General features: G+C 36.2%; 1 protein-coding gene across 1 annotated transcript in view; it reads left to right on the forward strand.

Annotated features, from left to right (window-relative positions):
* The window catches only part of LOC128997484 (ras GTPase-activating-like protein IQGAP1), a 42,616-nt gene extending 25,771 nt beyond the window's left edge, over positions 1–16,845 (forward strand). Inside the window, exons 24-35 of the mRNA XM_054423123.1 lie at positions 1,265–1,394; positions 3,230–3,324; positions 6,004–6,229; positions 7,009–7,173; positions 8,808–8,987; positions 10,187–10,313; positions 11,032–11,155; positions 12,064–12,237; positions 12,876–13,029; positions 13,992–14,116; positions 15,044–15,269; positions 16,581–16,845. Coding sequence (XP_054279098.1) covers positions 1,265–1,394; positions 3,230–3,324; positions 6,004–6,229; positions 7,009–7,173; positions 8,808–8,987; positions 10,187–10,313; positions 11,032–11,155; positions 12,064–12,237; positions 12,876–13,029; positions 13,992–14,116; positions 15,044–15,269; positions 16,581–16,697 — 1,843 coding nt within the window. The 3' untranslated portion in view covers positions 16,698–16,845. The remainder of the gene's footprint in view (positions 1–1,264; positions 1,395–3,229; positions 3,325–6,003; positions 6,230–7,008; positions 7,174–8,807; positions 8,988–10,186; positions 10,314–11,031; positions 11,156–12,063; positions 12,238–12,875; positions 13,030–13,991; positions 14,117–15,043; positions 15,270–16,580) is intronic.
* Positions 16,846–18,070: the final 1,225 nt, after the last annotated feature.

Genomic DNA, 18,070 nt, shown 5'->3' on the forward strand with positions numbered 1-18,070 from the left:
AGATTACATTTTTGTAATGGTAAAAGCCATTCCGCACTGAGCTCGCTAACGCGGCGGGAGCGAGCTTTGAAAAATCGCTCACCATGTTGCCAAATGGAAGTCACAAAGGACTACCATGCACCCCCGGGCGTGCGGTTATGTCTGCAATGACCGCATGCTGAGCGATTCATTGAAACTCCCATGGCAGTAGTTTTGACTAGTGCATGCGCAAAGGTGCATCTTGACTGGCCAAGTCATTTTAATGTTTAAAAGAAATACAATAAAATTGAACATGTTTCCTTTGTTTGTTGATGTATGTTGTTTTGTATTTTCGCTTCACTACTGTGTAATCAATTGTTTTCGTGATATGTTTATCACCAGCCAAAATTCAATTTGTTTACCATGCAAAAAGAATGTTTACGGTTCAAATTTTTATGTTTCCTATGAATTTTTTTATGTCAACGTAAAAAAACAAACATTTGTTATTGTTTCATCAACTGTTTCAACTTACAACAACCAAAACTAAGTTTTAACGTTAAATTGAAGGCTTAACGTAAAAATGCTGTAAGTTTTGTAATGATCCTAACTGTAACAAAGAAATATCTAATGTTTGTTTTTATTAAGAAAGTCATTCGTCTTTGTAGCGTAGCAAAAAATGACGTTCAAAATACAAGTGAAAGTAGATAATTTATTCTCAACTCTATTAAAATTCTGCACTTCAAACATATGGTATTTTCACTTTTTAATGTACACTAACAAATAAAAAAACATTCAATTGCTTCCAAAAAAACTACTACTTAAAAAAACCACAGAAAATTTAGGCCTACATGGCATACGAAATAGGCAAGATGTGTTTATTATGTAAAACGGATTTCTTACCTGGGAATCAGATTCCAATCTCAAAAGGTTGTGACAACTTGATTTTTGATGACATTCAATTTAAATTGATATGTGCTACATAAATAAAGATTATTTTATTTGAGTTTTACTAATCTAATCGTGATGGACATGTTTTACAATAATCTCTCAAACAACTTTACCACCTCTTCTGCACTATACCTGTGATCTGAATTTCGTGAAATTCGGTATGTCAGCCCAGAATCGAGTTGGGTGGAGAGCTTTGTTTGCAGTCCCAATCCCCCGCGGGATTAGAGGAACTAAAGCCCCTCCAGTTACCCAGGATAATTGTTTTAAATTGTTTGCTCACTTAAGTATGTTGAATTTTAATATCAAGCTTGTGAGAAATTATGAGCCAGTTTGCTGACACTGTTGTACTGTGTTGTAGGTGCAAGTTCAGCAAGCCAGCGGATGTGACTACTGGAGATCCTCTTGTGTTGAGGATGGTGGTCAACTACGCTAGACAGAGATCAGGGCAGAACGCACTGCAGTTCATACTCGGACCTCTCATAGAAAAGGTACCGTTACTCACGTCAGTCAATGATATAGCTAACTAAAATATTCAAATTAAAGTGTGAAATGTATTTTTACCTACGTTTTATAAAGTAGCTGTTTCAGTTCACTTCTTAGAATTGAAAAGTTTCTCATAACATCATTGTTTACTTTAATAACAGCATAGTTTTACTGTGTGTAGTTTTAAATGTGAAAAATGTGATTCCTACTACATCGGACAGACTGGTAGATGTTTTAAGACCAGATATAAAGAACATATAAGTGCTATCAAGAAACCAAATCCTGTCTCAAATTATGCAGAACACATCCAACAGTATTGCCACGACTACTCTGAAATTAATAGTTTAGAAATACTCCACATTGGTAGCAAAGGTCACAAACTTAATTGTATTGAAAATTTCCACATTTACACCAGTACAGCTAAAGAACCGAACTTAATAATTAATTCCCAGACTAATTCAGCAGCCAATCCAATTTTTGAGAAATAATACAAATCAAACAGGACAAGGTATAATTTGAGCAGCTATGTTGGTACACGTGTTATCAGTTGTTCCAGTCGTCCACCAAACCTTTGCAGTGATAAAGTTCGATCAGTCGGTCGTCAGTTTTTAGCCGTGCACGTGCCTTAATGTTTTCGTGTCGTGTCCGTGTTTTGTGTTGTATGTACTATTTATTAAACTTTGACGTAATGAAAATGAAGAAACCACGTAAAAAATGTAAATAGCTCAGATTAGTGTATGATGACTACGCACCCGACGATAGAGTTATCTCCGAAACGGCCGTAGTGCTCAATTAACAGGATTGCGAAGACCGTAAGTAACCTTTATATAGTTTTACTCATAACAACATGGGTAATGGAGCACTGAGGTTCAAGGATTGAGAGAAAAGAAGTAAAATTGTAATTAATTGAACTTCAACTAATCAGCTGTTCAGGCCAACTTAATTGTTGAGTGGTGCAATTAGTGTTTGGTGTAATGGTTTGTTGCATCACTGTCAGTGGCAATGAGAGGTCATAAACAAAAACATAACCTCTCTTAGAAGTTATGAGTAGTGGTTTTTTTAGCAATTAAAACACTGTCATAGGTAAAGTAGTGTATACAACTTGTGTAAAAATACTATTAACGACACTCGTAGAAGTTTTCAAGGCATTCGCCAAGGCTCGTACCTTAAATTTTCTACTGGTGTCGTTAACACTCTCTTTACGCAATCGTTGTGTAAACTACTACTAAACAATTCTTTTCAAGCCACACAATAACTGACATACATAAACATATCAAGTTTCCTTGAATTCTCAAACAAGTTTTCATAATAATAATCTCTGGATTAGGTTATCTACTGGTGGGAAAGTTCTCATCTTCTCTGAGGAGTTGCAAGAAGTAGGAGGGAGGGCTTTAATGACTAAAGTAAGGATGCAGCTGTTGAAATCTTTGTTGCTGTGGGTTGTAGCATTGTTGAATATGGGTTTGTCTTTGAATTGATTGTGTCCATTCATCCTAGAATATAGACTGTTGTTAGTTAGGACTACATGTTGAGCAAAGTAAATTTTCTAATTGATAAATCACATTATCGGTATTAATGTACATTGTTCACTTTCATACTAAGGTGAGCTTGATGTTAAACCAAAATCCATTACAAAATCCTTATTCTTACCAATTCTCACAAATTTCTTTTTCCTCATTAGGCACTTGTTAATCCTAACTAATCCTTATTTTTTCCTCTCTCACTAATCCTTACCTACATAAATTGAAACGAATAGACTAGTTATCACCAATCCTAAAATGTATCTATCATAGTTCTAGTTCTGTCTACTACTGGATTATTTATTATGTGTTTGCTGTAGCTGCTGGCAGATAAACATGTAAGCATAGACACCAACCCAGTGGCCATCTACAACCAGTGGAGAAACCAGCAAGAGATGTCCACAGGAAAACCCTCGTAAGTTTTCATCACTTATCTTTAGTTGTTTGTAGCACTACAATAGTTTAATTTATAAATTTCAAATAGTGGATGAATTTTGAAGAAACACTTGGCTTAGGAATAAGTTAAAGAAGGAATGGGTACAACACAATTGCCTTCCCTAAGAAAAGAGTTCCGGCCACAGCAAAAGAGATCATGATGGCACACCAAAGTTAATGCAACAATCTGATATTTCACCTCTAAACGGGGGGTTCTTCTTTAGGATATATCCGTACTCAATCCCACTTTCACTTTGCAGTTCAGGTCTTGGGAGATTGTCATTGTCATGATATTAACTAAACTGGAAACATTATGTTGGTTGCAAGCTGCAACATCTGTCCTCACGACCCTTGTGATGGTGCAAAAGATACATATACATACATATATACATATTACATTATTAGTAACAGCACAGTAAGATGCAGAGGATACAAGCTTGTGGGACAACCAAGTGCTTTTAGCCCTGGTATGTTGGGGCGGAATTGAATTTGTACAAGGAGTTGTACCTGAGCAAGGAAGAGCCCAAACGAGTAAGGCCACATAGCAATTGTTGTACAGCAGTTGTAGCGCACAGGACCTTCCTACAGCGTAAGCACTGTAGTATGTGATGGTGAGAGGGGGAAAGATAGTGGAAGGGGACGACAAATAGAATCTGCTCTAGACACCACTTAAGTGTAATATTGAATGCATCCTCTGCTTACTTTTCTGTGGTAACAGTAACAATATGCTTTTAGCGAATTTCCCTATAGGGAAGTAGCTATTACCGTAGGTGGCACGGTAAGACCTAGACCCGGGACCGATTTACTTTTTCATTTTGATGTCCCCAGAGGCCAAAAACACTATTCGTTCAAATTTTTATATATGTATATATTATATATGTATATATATATATATATATATAGACTTATATATATATATATACTAGCTGACCCGGCGAACTTCGTATCGCCTAAGTTATAGGTTTCCCCTAAGACAGACCAATGGAAAGAAAGTACCGTTACGTTTAATTTTCAAGATGATCTCGTTCGCAACGCTCAATCACGTCCTGGTTGAAGTTCGTTCGCTACGCTCACTCACCTTTGGGTTGGAGCTCGTTCGCTACGCTCACTCACCTTTAGGTTGGAGCTCGTTCGCTGCGCTCACTTGCCTTCAGGTTAGCTCGTTCGCTACGCTAACTCGCCTCCAGGTTGAAGTTCGTTCGCTACGCTCACTCACCTTTTGGTTGCAAATTAGCTGTTGTCATAAATGTAAAAGAAATAATAGTGCTGCACCCTGTACGTTTAATTTTCAAGATGATCTCGTTCGCATCGCTCAATCCCGTCCTGGTTGAAGTTCGTTCGCTACGCTCACTCACCTTTTGGTTGCAAATTAGCTGTTGTCATAAATGTAAAAGAAATAATAGTGCTGCACCCTGTTGGTAATCCTTGTAACTTTAATGCTATTGAACATCATAGAACAGAACCAACTTGTTTAATTGAAACAGCTGTTAAGATTCATTAATTCCATTTCTCATAAGGTTAACATGGGAAACTCCAGAGCCACTGGGGCGGAGCCCTTTTAAGAATTTCGAAACGGGAAATAGTTTACTTCCTATTCGCATACCTACAGAATTTACACACCAAATTTCATAACGATCGGTGAAGTCGTTCCGGAGGAGTTTGCAGACAAACACTGTGACACGAGAATTTTATATATTAGATATACGTCCGTGAACGCGATAACTTGAGTAATTTTTGTCCGATTTTGATGAAATTTGGTTTAAAGGTGTAAAGCGGGATAAACTTGAATGAGTTCGCAAACCAGCACGATCGGACCATGGGAACGGGGCATTACGGGGGGTTTTATGGGGTAAAAATTGGTTTTTCTCACTTTTGACCCTCAAAACACAAAATTTCCCAATTTCTCTTTAGACCTTTTTAAAGAGCTTAAAAAAACAAATAATTTAGTATATAAAAGTATTTTTGTTCGATTATTAGTAATGGAGAACATTAAAAAAATTGTAAATTTAAAATTCCCATGTTATTCTTATGGAGAATATTGTCAAATGTTGTAGTTTGCTTGTTTATGAATATATTTTGATCAAACTTGGCAAATTTATTTATTTTGTACTAAGCTATCAATATTTTACTCAAAAACACACTTTATTAGTTTCCTTGTAGCAGCAAACCTAGGTACTCGCTAAACCTAATGTTATTAAAATATATTTAACTGAAAATCAATTCAGACAAATGGAAATTCGCTTAGTCGGCAGGTTTGCTGCAGCGGGGGTATTTAATTACATTGACGCTTTGATTTAGTCATTATCATTTTGATTTTGGTGTCGTCAAATTTGGTATATAGAGGTAAAAAAAACCCAAGGAAATTAAAAATGGTAAAGGAGCAATTTACAAGTATTTAATAGAGAGTATCTGCCTTGAGCATATCCATTCCCGACTAAACCTTCCCTTGGTAATGTAATTACACATTTTAATTTTTCTGTATAGAGCTGAGCTTTGTGTTTTATTGCCAGAACCGGCCATTTCCTATTCAGACAAGCCTGCTGTCATAATCCTTACAACCTAGGTCCTTTGTTTTATGTTACATCACATCCTCAAACTCCAGATAAAATAGTCTAAATAAACAGAAATATATTTTTGTTAATACTGATTCCATTGACAGGGACCTTCCCACTGGACTGAACCAAGAGCAAGCCCTTGGCTACCAGGAGGTTAGAGATAGACTGGCTGATGCTATCTCTACACTCAAGTCTACGGCAGCTAGGTTCCTACAGAGGATAACTGAGTCTAAACAACTCATACCTTACGGGCTGCTGTTCACTGCTAAGGAGCTCAAGTCAGCTCTGCACGCTAAGTTTCCTGATGCCCAAGAGAAGGAGATACTTAAGGTAAGTGATAAGCCTTGGTTGCTCGTGAGCTAGTTTTGCTTTTTGTATAATAGTATTGTTAATTATTACGGTGCACCTACTAAAATATTTTTCCTCAAAATAGATTCATTCTTTTTTCCTCCTATATTTACAAATAAAACATATCAAGAAAACTATGTAGCCAACAAAGCAACAGTGCATATTATAAGCTGATAAGTAATTAAGGATGGTTACGTATTAGCTTGTGTTGTCCTTAAACATTGACTTACTGGGCTTTTAATTAGGGTTGCGTTTAAAATAATGGTCTGTATAGTTTAGAACTTCAATTATCCGACTCAATGGGGGTTGTACCACATTTGGAACATACAAAATTAAGATAACTGAATTTTACCGAAATATAGGGTATTTTGTAGAAAATAAGCCAAGATGAGCCAAACTTTAACTATCGCTATCTCTGAACATGTCTGCAAGTGCAAAGATTTCACAATAAAATAATGCATTCTTTCACCGTGATTTAAGAGGAAGATGATGATTTTCCGTGACTGTGGAAGACGATGAGAATGTCTACTTGACCACAGGTTTTAGGTTTTTTAAATTTTTCCGTATGTAATTTGGGTAATTGGTGATTCGGATGATGGTTGGTGTTTGGATAATTGTAGTACTATATATGTAAAAGTATAATAGAACACCCCAGTCAGGTCTTTGACCTAGCTATTGTTGTTTCACTATTAGGTCCAGACACTGAACTGAGTGCATGTAGGTCAATGAATCCATATTTTATCCTTGTTGTTTTTTTTAAGGTTGTGGGAAACCTGATCTACTACAAGTTCATCAACCCATCAATTGTTGCTCCAGAGACCTATGAGATAATCTCTCTCCCGGCTGAGAAGACTTTGACCACAGAACAACGACACACACTGGCCAGCATTGCCAAGATATTGCAGTTTGCTTCTGCTAAGAAAGGGGTCAGTATACACATGCATCACGTGACTCTTCATTTAAGTAAATTAAAATTACCTTACCTTACCTAGCTGGCCACTCAAACGTAAGCCGGTTTTTGGCCTCTCCAACAGTTCTGCACCATCTTTCCCGGTCCTTCATCATCTCCTCTGTAACGGACATTCTTCTCAATTTCTCAAATCCCTCCGGACTTGGTCCCACCATCGCAGCCTTAGGCGTCCTAAAGGTCTTAGGTACAGCATCCATCACTGTTCTCAAGACTGACTCTTTAGGTCTCCTGTAGACATGTCCAGACAAGTTCAGAAACGACAAGAGCATTTAAGTAAATTAGAGTTTTAAAAATCCAAACCCTGCTAATCTGACAAGAATTAGTTGAAAATTATAAATACCCCTCAACCACCATCTGTTATACAGATTAACTCCAATCACTGTCTCTTTACCGTTGCAGTTGAAATTACAGTGCAGAGTTGGTAAATTTTTACATTTGATAATGCTTTACGTTTACTTAATAGTATATTTCGTACCTAGGGCCGAAAATGAGGTTTTGCCGGCTCGAGATAGTTTTTAAGTTCGAGACGAAGTCGAGAACTTAAATCGATCGAGAGCCGCAAAACCATTTCGGTCCGTGGTACGAACGCTATTTTTCACCACACTATACCCTATTACCACTATTCACCACAATAATAATGCACACTGATAGTCAACACAACTACAACTTTAAGGTTATGTGAAGAAATAATTTGAGGAATCAGCAAAAATAAAAATATATAGTTGCTAGGCAACGGTGACAATAACACAATTCTATTGAAATGCTATGGATTTTGATTATGTATTTAAAATGCATTCATGTTTTAAGTAAGTAAGCGGACAGCTGATTTTGCGGCCCCGGCCTGTAAAAACCTGCTCGGTCCCCAAATTATGGACAGCTGGCATCGCCAGCAAAACGTAACTTTCGGCCACCAATTAACGTATGTAATACAGCCAAAAACATGATAGTGTGGTGAAAATAAATTTTGTCTACAGTTGTTGAAGAAAGTGGCGTATCGTTTATTTAATTGGTTTGCTAAACAGCTGATTTCTCAAAATTTTACCTTTTCCACTACTTTTTCTCATCCTGATGTTGAGCTAAACAAAATTTAGGTTGATTCTATTTTGATTGAATTATAATCCATAGGAAAGTGTTTGTATGTACATTATATTCACCCTTACATGTAAAATGCTATAAATAAAAAACATTTTGAAATACAAAGTAATTTTAGTATGTGTAAACAGGGAGTTTTTTTTTGTTTTCCAAGTGTTGAAGTTGGCAATTACATTGTTTATCCTGTTGCGTCAACAATACAGCTCAGTGGCTCAGTCACAGTCAATTCTAACCTCAATGTTGTAAGTAGGTTTGTTGTACGTAAAGTAATTTTTTAGTTATTAGTTGTCACTCTGCCAAAAACTGTAATCAAATCAAAATATTACGTGCCATTTGTGTTCAAAGTGCCTTTTTTAACTAAAAAACTTACTATAACTTGATATTTTAAAAAGTTTTTTCCTGGTTAAAACAATTGTCACTTTGCTCACTAGTTGCGCATAACTATTAATATTAATCTAACATGATATTCTCATAGTTAAGTTTGTGTCCGGATTGCAGTTTGGTGAGGAGTCGAAACATTTGATGGTTCTCAACCCATTCCTGATAGAATGCCATGAGAAACTGAAAGTCTTCTTTAAGAGCTGCTGTGATGTCGAGGATTTGGAGACTCATTTCAATGTGTCAGAGTTCTCCGAAGCTACCCTCATCTCTCGCCCAAGTGTGGTCATAACCATAGAGGTATGGCAATTGTCTCAACTTAAAATCTTTTATTCTGCATTTATAAAAAAAAATCGGAGTCCATGGTTTGACTTAAAGAAATTATGTACTCATTTTTGATTGAGGATGTAACATAAAATTCTATTAGGAATCATGCTTTGGCACAAAAACCTCTAACCAGTAAAATTAGAACATTTCACTGTCACTGACTGGGTTCCTTGTCCGAAAATAACTGTCTGTTTAAGTGAAGTATTCTAATTTTTGTGTATAGTGGGCCTGGATAGACTATTCGTGTAAGCTTGATATTCTAACAAATCCTTAAAATCACAGTTAAACAAGTAAGTTAATGATGACAATTAATTATCGAAGATTAATTTGGATTTTTTTTAGAACAAAGCACCTGGCCTACATTTAAGAAGAAGGAATGAATACACAACTGACTAACCTAAGGCACACAATTAATTTCATATCCCCCCCCCCAAGGGGCTTCTTCAGAAAGAAGTAATGAAATGGCAGTTAACACATTCACTGCTAATGATATGTAATACTTTTATAAATGGCTAAAAAACATAAACATTAACATGATCATGTTAATTGAGTGACAATATATCTTTAATTAAATAAATTTTATACTATAAATTGTGGATTAAAATATATTATGTAATTATATACATCATGTATTATATATCTGCTAATATACTTATGACGCACAAGTGCGTCATTAGCAGTGAACGTGTTAAAAAAACTGGCACTGGTCTAAGTAAAATCAGTCTTGCCAACACATCTCTGTCTAACCGCTAAACTAATCTGAGTCTATCTATAAACTCTTTGTCTATACTCCAAATCTTTTCTTGGTTTGGTTTAGTTTTTGTATTTGTCTACTATTCTGTTCTTTGGGTGGTTTGTTTTGCGTTTTTTCAGCTTCGGCTTGGTTTGTGTACCATTCATTTCTTGTAATGTTTTAAATACTTTCCAACCTGAGGACGGGATTTGAATTAAGATCCCGAAATGTCATCAGAACTTTGTTATTTACTTGTCGTGATGGAGAATGTCTGCAAAAATCTCTTCAATAAAGTGAATTTACTGTGTTGTGAACTTGTGTTTCTAACTGGGTTTCTTGGGTAAGTTAGTTATGCATTCCTTCTTCCTGAAGAAGATAATTGAATGTTATCTTTGCGCTGACATGAGTTATTAGTAAGAATCTTATTTGGGTATTACAGGAGGTGTGCAACATGCACCAGTTTGTGTTTGACTACGCCAACGAGATAGCGCCGGACCCACTGGACCCGCTGCATGAACTGTTGGAAGACGTTGGCCCCGTCCCCACTGTGCCACAACTGATGGGCCGTAAGTCACCTTAACATACTACATTTTGTATATGATCATTAGCTTAAAACAAAACACTGATAGGAACTTGTCTAAGTATTTGTAATATTTTATGGCGACTTACAAGTAGAATATCGTGTGGAAAACTTGCTACACATGTTTCAGCAGTTATTACACCTCTGCCATCATCAGGATAACAAAAAGATCCACTTCTTGAGGTGATGTCAGATTAAGTTACACAGTTTTTTACACATAACTCAAGAACGAAGAGAAAATTGATTACAAATTGATCAATAGGCCTATCAATTTTACTTATGTAGCCTACATTCCATACGTGCCATGGGTAGGACTGGAAACAAACTGAACTATGTTATGAACTGACAAGGTCTAGGAGTTGTTATCTATGTTATCTGCTGATATTGGACTATTGCAGTGGCGGAGAAGAGTGTTGAAAATATAAAGAGGATTCGTAATTGAGTTTTTCGTTTAAAATTTGTTAGTGACCATGACCAAGAAATATTTCAATAATATTTGTGTTACTTTTTCATGTCTCTCTCTATCTGAAGCTCATCCTTTACAAATATATGTAACTGCTCTTTCCAAACCGCAATTAAAAATCCTATCCCAGAGCTTTTACAAAACTTAATTTTTAGTCTTTAACTATTAGAAATTCTAAAATAATTGGATTAAAATCAGTTATGATTGTTCTTCCAATGCTGATGAGAGGGTTTGTTTTCAGATGAAGGTGAGGAGTTGACAGGTGAAGTTATCAAGAGACTCGGACAGACAGAGTTTTGTCTACATCTCACTGACAAGTTTGAGGTCCCTCAGGACAATACAGATACCACCAAGATGTTCATCAAGTATGTACAGTAGCAGTACCCCACCACACTAAATTATTTAGCTACTTGTAGGTCTGTCAACCAAGTCATCAAAACTACCAGAACCATTCACATTTTAGTACTGATGTTGTATCAATTGTCAAAGCCAGTATTTGAGCTTCTGTCCTTGTACCAGGCTCTTATGAACTCACCAATCTGTTCGGATTGTAACATTACCTCAAATAAGTGTTTAGTAGTTTTTAATAGTGTTTAGTATTTAAAAGGGATGGAATTTAGCTTGCGTCCCTGAGAAAATTTGAGTCCCTAGGCTAATGATATACAGTATAAGATCACAATAAAACTGATAGTTCGTCATTTTATTATAGAGATTTTCTCTTCAATCTTGAAAATTCTCAAATTCTCTCAAATTGAGGTGAGTCGGTGGCTCAGTCGGTATCCTCACGGACTTCGGGCCCAAGGCAGCGATGTTGTGGGCTTGGATCGTAATCACTGCCACCACTTTTTATCAGTACAGTTCACCCTTGATCTGTACTAGCTCACCATTTGCTTTGCAGGATACGTTTCACTCACACACTGATCCTTAGACTGTGAGGACAGGGCAAACGCAAGGTTGTTAAAAGAGGTCACCAACCTCTATAAGGAAAAAAATCTACTCTCAAAAGAAGTTCTATATTAAGACAAAATATCAGATTAATGTTTTCTGACCTTTAACTCGACATAACCTTCCAGTATAAAGTAGGTATTTTTTTGTAAAGAGCTCTAGTCCAGAAAAGGTTTGACTTTACTGTTGATAAGAATATCAGGCTAACCTGTAGAGTGTGCGTTATCTCAATTAACACATTATTTCATGTACAAACAGAAAATATAAATATTTCATGGTCAGTGTTTACTACATAGCTCATTAAAATTTGGTCGACCTGTCTCCACAGAGCTAAGGAGTTGGCTGTGAGTGTGATGCCGTATCTCTCAGGACACAACCTACCAGGAGCTCTGCGGCTAGAGGGTACAGCTGCGCAGGAGGAGGCGTTCGCGCGAAGACAAGCCAACAACCGCGCAGAGGCCATCAACTGCTCTCTGCACAACATACTGGACGACCAGCCTAGGTATGTATCTTGTCTAGCAGGTGGAGTTGGGGCTGGATTTGCTATTCTGTAAAAACACTTAAGCAAAACAAGTGATTTTAAACAAAGATTTACCTGTTGTACTGTCAAGTGAATCTGTTTTTAACAAAACAACTACAGGTTAAACCCAACAATCCATTTTCAAAGCGAATACTCAGTTGTTTAAAAAGCTCTTTTTTATCCCAGAGGATGTGAAGAGTCATCAAAAATACATACTACACAAACACTGTTGACTCACTGATGGCCACTCAGTATTTTGTTTTGGCTTGATTTTAAACTTTTTTGTTTCATTGTGTTTTTTACGACCCTCCGTAACGCTAGGAATAAAGGGATCTTTTGTAAGGATTATTTTGAATGTGTAGGACTAAGGATCTTTTTACATTCTATTTAAAAATGAACATTAAGGCATTTCTTAGCTAAAAAAAGGATCACTCAATAGATGATAATACAACAGTTATTAATACCTTGCGGTTTTAAACTCCTTAAAAATACTTTATGATAACATTTTTTATGGTTAAGCTGGATTCTGAGAACAAATAATTGTTTCCCAAAAATCAACGCATATTCAAATTCAAATTATTCTTTTGGGAAATAAACAGGTTTGTTCTGATCTGTTTCAGTTCACTGAAGGAGTGCAAGTCTAAGTTGAGAAAGTACCTGAGTAAGCTGGATGAGGCAGGGTTGGTCAGTAGAGATGATGGCTACCAAACTATTTTGTCAGCCATCGCAGCTGATATCTCCAACAAGGGCAGATATCGCCAGATACAATCACAGGTGAGTGAAGTTGAGGAATTACCTCAGTAAGCTGAATGAGGCAGGGTTGGCCAGCAGAGATGATGGCTACCAAACTATTTTGTCAGCCATCGCAGCTGATATCTCCAACAAGGGCAGATAACGCCAGATACAATCACAGGTAAGTTTAGTTGAGGAATTACCTCAGTAAGCTGAATGAGGCAGGGTTGGCCAGCAGAGATGATGGCTACCAAACTATTTTGTCAGCCATCGCAGCTGATATCTCCAACAAGGGCAGATATCGCCAGATACAATCACAGGTAAGTTTAGTTGAGGAATTACCTGAGTAAGCTGGATGAGGCAGGGTTGGTCAGTAGAGATGATGGCTACCAGACTATTTTGTCAGCCATCGCAGCTGATATCTCCAACAAGGGCAGATATCGCCAGATACAATCACAGGTGAGTTTAGTTGAGGAATTACCTGAGTAAGCTGGATGAGGCAGGGTTGGTCAGTAGAGATGATGGCTACCAAACTATTTTGTCAGCCATCGCAGCTGATATCTCCAACAAGGGCAGATATCGCCAGATACAATCACAGGTGAGTGAAGTTGAGGAATTACCTCAGTAAGCTGAATGAGGCAGGGTTGGTCAGTAGAGATGATGGCTACCAAACTATTTTGTCAGCCATCGCAGCTGATATCTCCAACAAGGGCAGATATCGCCAGATACAATCACAGGTGAGTTTAGTTGAGGAATTACCTCAGTAAGCTGGATGAGGCAGGGTTGGCCAGCAGAGATGATGGCTACCAAACTATTTTGTCAGCCATCGCAGCTGATATCTCCAACAAGGGCAGATATCGCCAGATACAATCACAGGTAAGTTTAGTTGAGGAATTACCTCAGTAAGCTGAATGAGGCCGGGTTTGTATTTTTTAATACTTGTTAGTTTTAAAACTCAAATATCAATTAACTGTTCATATAACATGCTTAAATTTTTTTTTTAGGAACTGCAAAATGTGAAAATTACAAAGCAGACTTTATTAGAAAAGACGAGGTTTTATGAAGAACAAGCCGATTATTATAACAAGTACATAAAAACTTGCTTGGAGAATTTGAATGCTGGAAAGAGGTTAGTAGAGCATTGTAAATATATTGGGTAAGCGATTATTTAGATGTTATTTTAGCCCTATAGTATTCACCTAGTTAAAACCTGATTGTCACATTAGTAATGAACATCTTTCATTTTTGTCCCAGGTTCTAATCCCCCCAAATCACCTATGGATTTTATCCAAGTGATAATGCCGCAACCCCTAAGTCTAGCCTAAAGTAATGTGAAAAACAATCCCGGGCTCGTGCCTGGCGCCCTAGGACAAACAAATTTCAAAAATTAAAAATTTTCCCGCCGCAGCAAACTTAACTAAGCGAATTTCCATGTACCTGATATGATTTTCACTTAGATCTATTTAAATAACAATAAATAAAATGAGTACCTAGCTTTGCTGCTAAAGGGAGGCTAATAAAGTGTGTTTTTTAGTAAAATATTAGTAGCTTACGAAAAAGTAAATCGGTCCCGGGCCTTGGTCATACCATGAGACATTGGGTAATAGCGTAATGGGAAATTCGCTAAAACAAAAAAATTTAAATAAAAAAAAAGTTTAATCCAAAATATTTGGTGATCCGAAATGGGCTCGGTCCCAACCATTTCTGACTATCAGGACTCTATTATAGTTCTAAGGCAACACCTTTTTGGTCCATACATGCACAAACATTTTGCAGGCCTAAAATTCCTGTTCATTCCAATATAGAAAGGTTCATCATTATTAAATAATGATTTAGTTTTTCTTTATTTCTTTATTTTTATTGTTTAAAATTTTGGCATCGGAATTAAAAACTTTATTGTCATTGATCAAATGCAGATGGAAATAGACATTGGAAAATACTTAAAACTGATTAACTGACAATAGAATAGACAAATGTACTTAGCCTAATCTTAATATCACAAAATAATTAGTTTTATTGATAAACCCAGATCCACTGCAGTTGTGATTGTTTGCAGGAATGTACATAAGAAGTCCGGTGGTCGGAAGGTGAAGACGCAATGTTTGAAGTACTCTGGAGCCAAGTTACATGACAAGGGTGTGTTAGTGTCAGTGGAGGGGTTGCCTAGTCAGCAATACAAGAACATCATGTTCGAGATCAGACCTACGGAGAACCACGGCGTGTTCAGTGTGTGCGGCAAGTTTATGGGAGTGGAGATGGAGACCATCGAGATTGACATACAGGTAGGTTGTGGCGATTGCTGTTTTGTTTTAGCTATAGTTCTAGCCAGCTTATGGTGAACTAAGGGGTCCGTGCTCTAACCCGGATATTGTCCTACGGTGTGGCAGCCAGACTTGAATTACTGCTGCACGACTAAGTTTACTCCAGAGGGGACTAGGAAGTCCAATGGCAATAAGTCATCGTTTACATTACAAATTCTCCTACAAAAATACTGTATTGTGGTTTCCCTAAACATTTCTGTTAATTTGATGCTAAATTTCGCTCAAATCGGTCAACGTTTAGTCGTTTACACATTTTATTTGGGTTGGAATATTTTATTGTTGTGAATAAAAATATGTAATTGGTAACCAATTTACTTGAAATTCTGTATGAGATTAACAGACATTTTTAGATAAACCACAATATTGTGTTGTTTTATTTCTATTTTATAATATTAAAGAAAATTACTTGTCGTTAATTTGGCTCTCCAAGTGTACTCAGCCGAGCATCACAGCGTAAACAAAATTTGGCTCATGGTCCGCACCCACCCCTTGGTTCGCCATAGCTTGTCCAGAACCATAGTAATAGTGTTTTAGATTGCATATTTACATATTTTCAAGTTTTAGATACTGTTGTTAGGCTATATACTGACTGTTATACTTTGACTGAATACTGATAAATGAATGTGATGATAAATACGACTTATGACTTACTACCTGCAAGCTTGTTTGATATACTTGTCATTAAGTATAAAGCATTGACTTTTTGATACTGAAATAGGTATTCCATCTATACGGAGCAGCAGCCAAAGCATTTTTTATAATAAACAATACAATTGAATAAGCAAATCGGCGTATGCTACTAAACAAATTATTTTCTTCTTTAATTTTTGTCACTATAACAATCAATAATACATATGTGCTATAGCTTACACCATTGACTTTTTGGATTCTGAAGCATCAATATTAAAAGTGTATGCTTATCATTTGTAGTTGACACTTTATCAATGGCTTATTTGTGTTTGTTTTCTCTCTAAAGCTGGTCAAGTACAACTTGAACTTGCAAATGGAATGTTTACTTATTACCAAGGTCCAAGGTAAGCTTATAAGATAAATAGGTTAGACTTGATGGGCAAGGATCAGGTCTGGTAGCGAGTAGGTCTAGTGGCAGAGCTGGGGCATTTGTCCCCAAGATCCCGGGTTCAAATCCTTCCAATCACCAATCTGGCTTTTTTAATAAGGTTTGTATTTTATGCTGAAGTTTTTTACGTTATTGTGTTTCACACATATATTTTTCCAGTGTTAATATAGTAATATAGCTTCATACATTTTTAGAACTTGCTGCAACTTCAGTTCGAAGGAGTCTCTGTCATGGATATTTTCAACAAAGCGAAAATCAACATCAACTTGCTTCTGTACCTCTTAAACACCAAGTTTTACAAGATCCACTAGTTTTTAAAACCTGACCACTATTGTGACAATCTTTCTAAAAGTGGTAGCCTAGATGTAGTTTTCTGTTTTTGCACATTCCGTATTAACCAATATGTATTTATAAAATTAATATAAATCATGTAAATATTAATCCTTTTGTTAAAAACATAGGCAGACTTCTTCTGTTGGAAATCTGTTTTATAGATAAATGATTAACATAGTTCTACCTTAACATTTGTTTAGTTATATATGTTAATGAGTGCTGAATGGTTGTGAGATATTTTATTTATGTATTTAACTTTCGGACACCAGTCCAGATTTTAACCAAAGTAATCTTAGTTTTAGGACTTTTGTAAATAGCACAAATGTGTATCTTGTAAACGTATATGTATCTTTTAATTAGTCAAATGTAGCTGAAACTATTATTTAGTAGCCTTCATGTCTTACTTCATATAACATGCAGTTAACAAGAGCTGAGTGGTTATAGTGCTCGCCTAGTAATCAAAAGGTAGCTGGTTGGATCCTGGAAAAGTCAGTAGCTTTTTGATGGTTCAAAACTGGACCCAGCTGTTCCTGATCATTGGGCTTAAAATAAATGATCCTGACTAATGAAACAGCTGATCTTAGTCAGTAACAAAGCTACACTGGTCATCACACACCATTCTACACTCATCCTTCACTCATATTTGGGTTAAAATCCGCACCTAGGTGGCGTCCCCATCTCAATGATTGATGATTGAAGATGTAGTGTTGGTTGCCAACAATTTTAATAAAACTGTATTGTTTTCCTTTGTTTTAGACCTTAAACATAATTAGTTTGATAATACTACGTTTCTGTATCGATATTTATCATGTTTTAGTATCAAAACAGGTAAAATTCACTCAACTTACACATTCTAAGGTGTTGAAATTTACACTGTCATATTTATCATGATCACAACGAACCCTTTTGAAATGAATTCTTAGGTTATTTTTTTACAAAAAAATATACACTTAAATACAGTTTTCTCTTCAAAAGAGTTAGATTCTAAAAACTTGTATAAATATTACAGAATTTTCACTAAGTCTATTATTTAGACTAATACACTAATTTTAGGTTTTTTATACATTTAAGAATAGTTTAACAGCCTTACCAGTCTTCGATTAAGTTATTAGCTTCATAATACAGTGACTAAGAATTTTAGCAAGTCGTCGCTTTGAATTTGTACTGATACATAATTTGCAAATACAGTAGATAATGTTTGTAATCAAGGTAGAGTATTTCTAGGCAAGTCATTAATGTGGTAAAGCATACTGGGCCCAATATTGTGCCTTGGAGGGCACCATATAATACCTCTTTGTAATAAGAAAAAACTCAATTAGAGTAAACACCTTGGTGTTTTTTGTATAGACTT

Source organism: Macrosteles quadrilineatus, unplaced genomic scaffold, assembly GCF_028750875.1.
Source record: "Macrosteles quadrilineatus isolate MER2022 unplaced genomic scaffold, UCM_ALF_1.0 Scaffold_6__1_contigs__length_79288215, whole genome shotgun sequence".
NCBI classification, from domain to species: Eukaryota; Metazoa; Arthropoda; class Insecta; order Hemiptera; family Cicadellidae; genus Macrosteles; species Macrosteles quadrilineatus.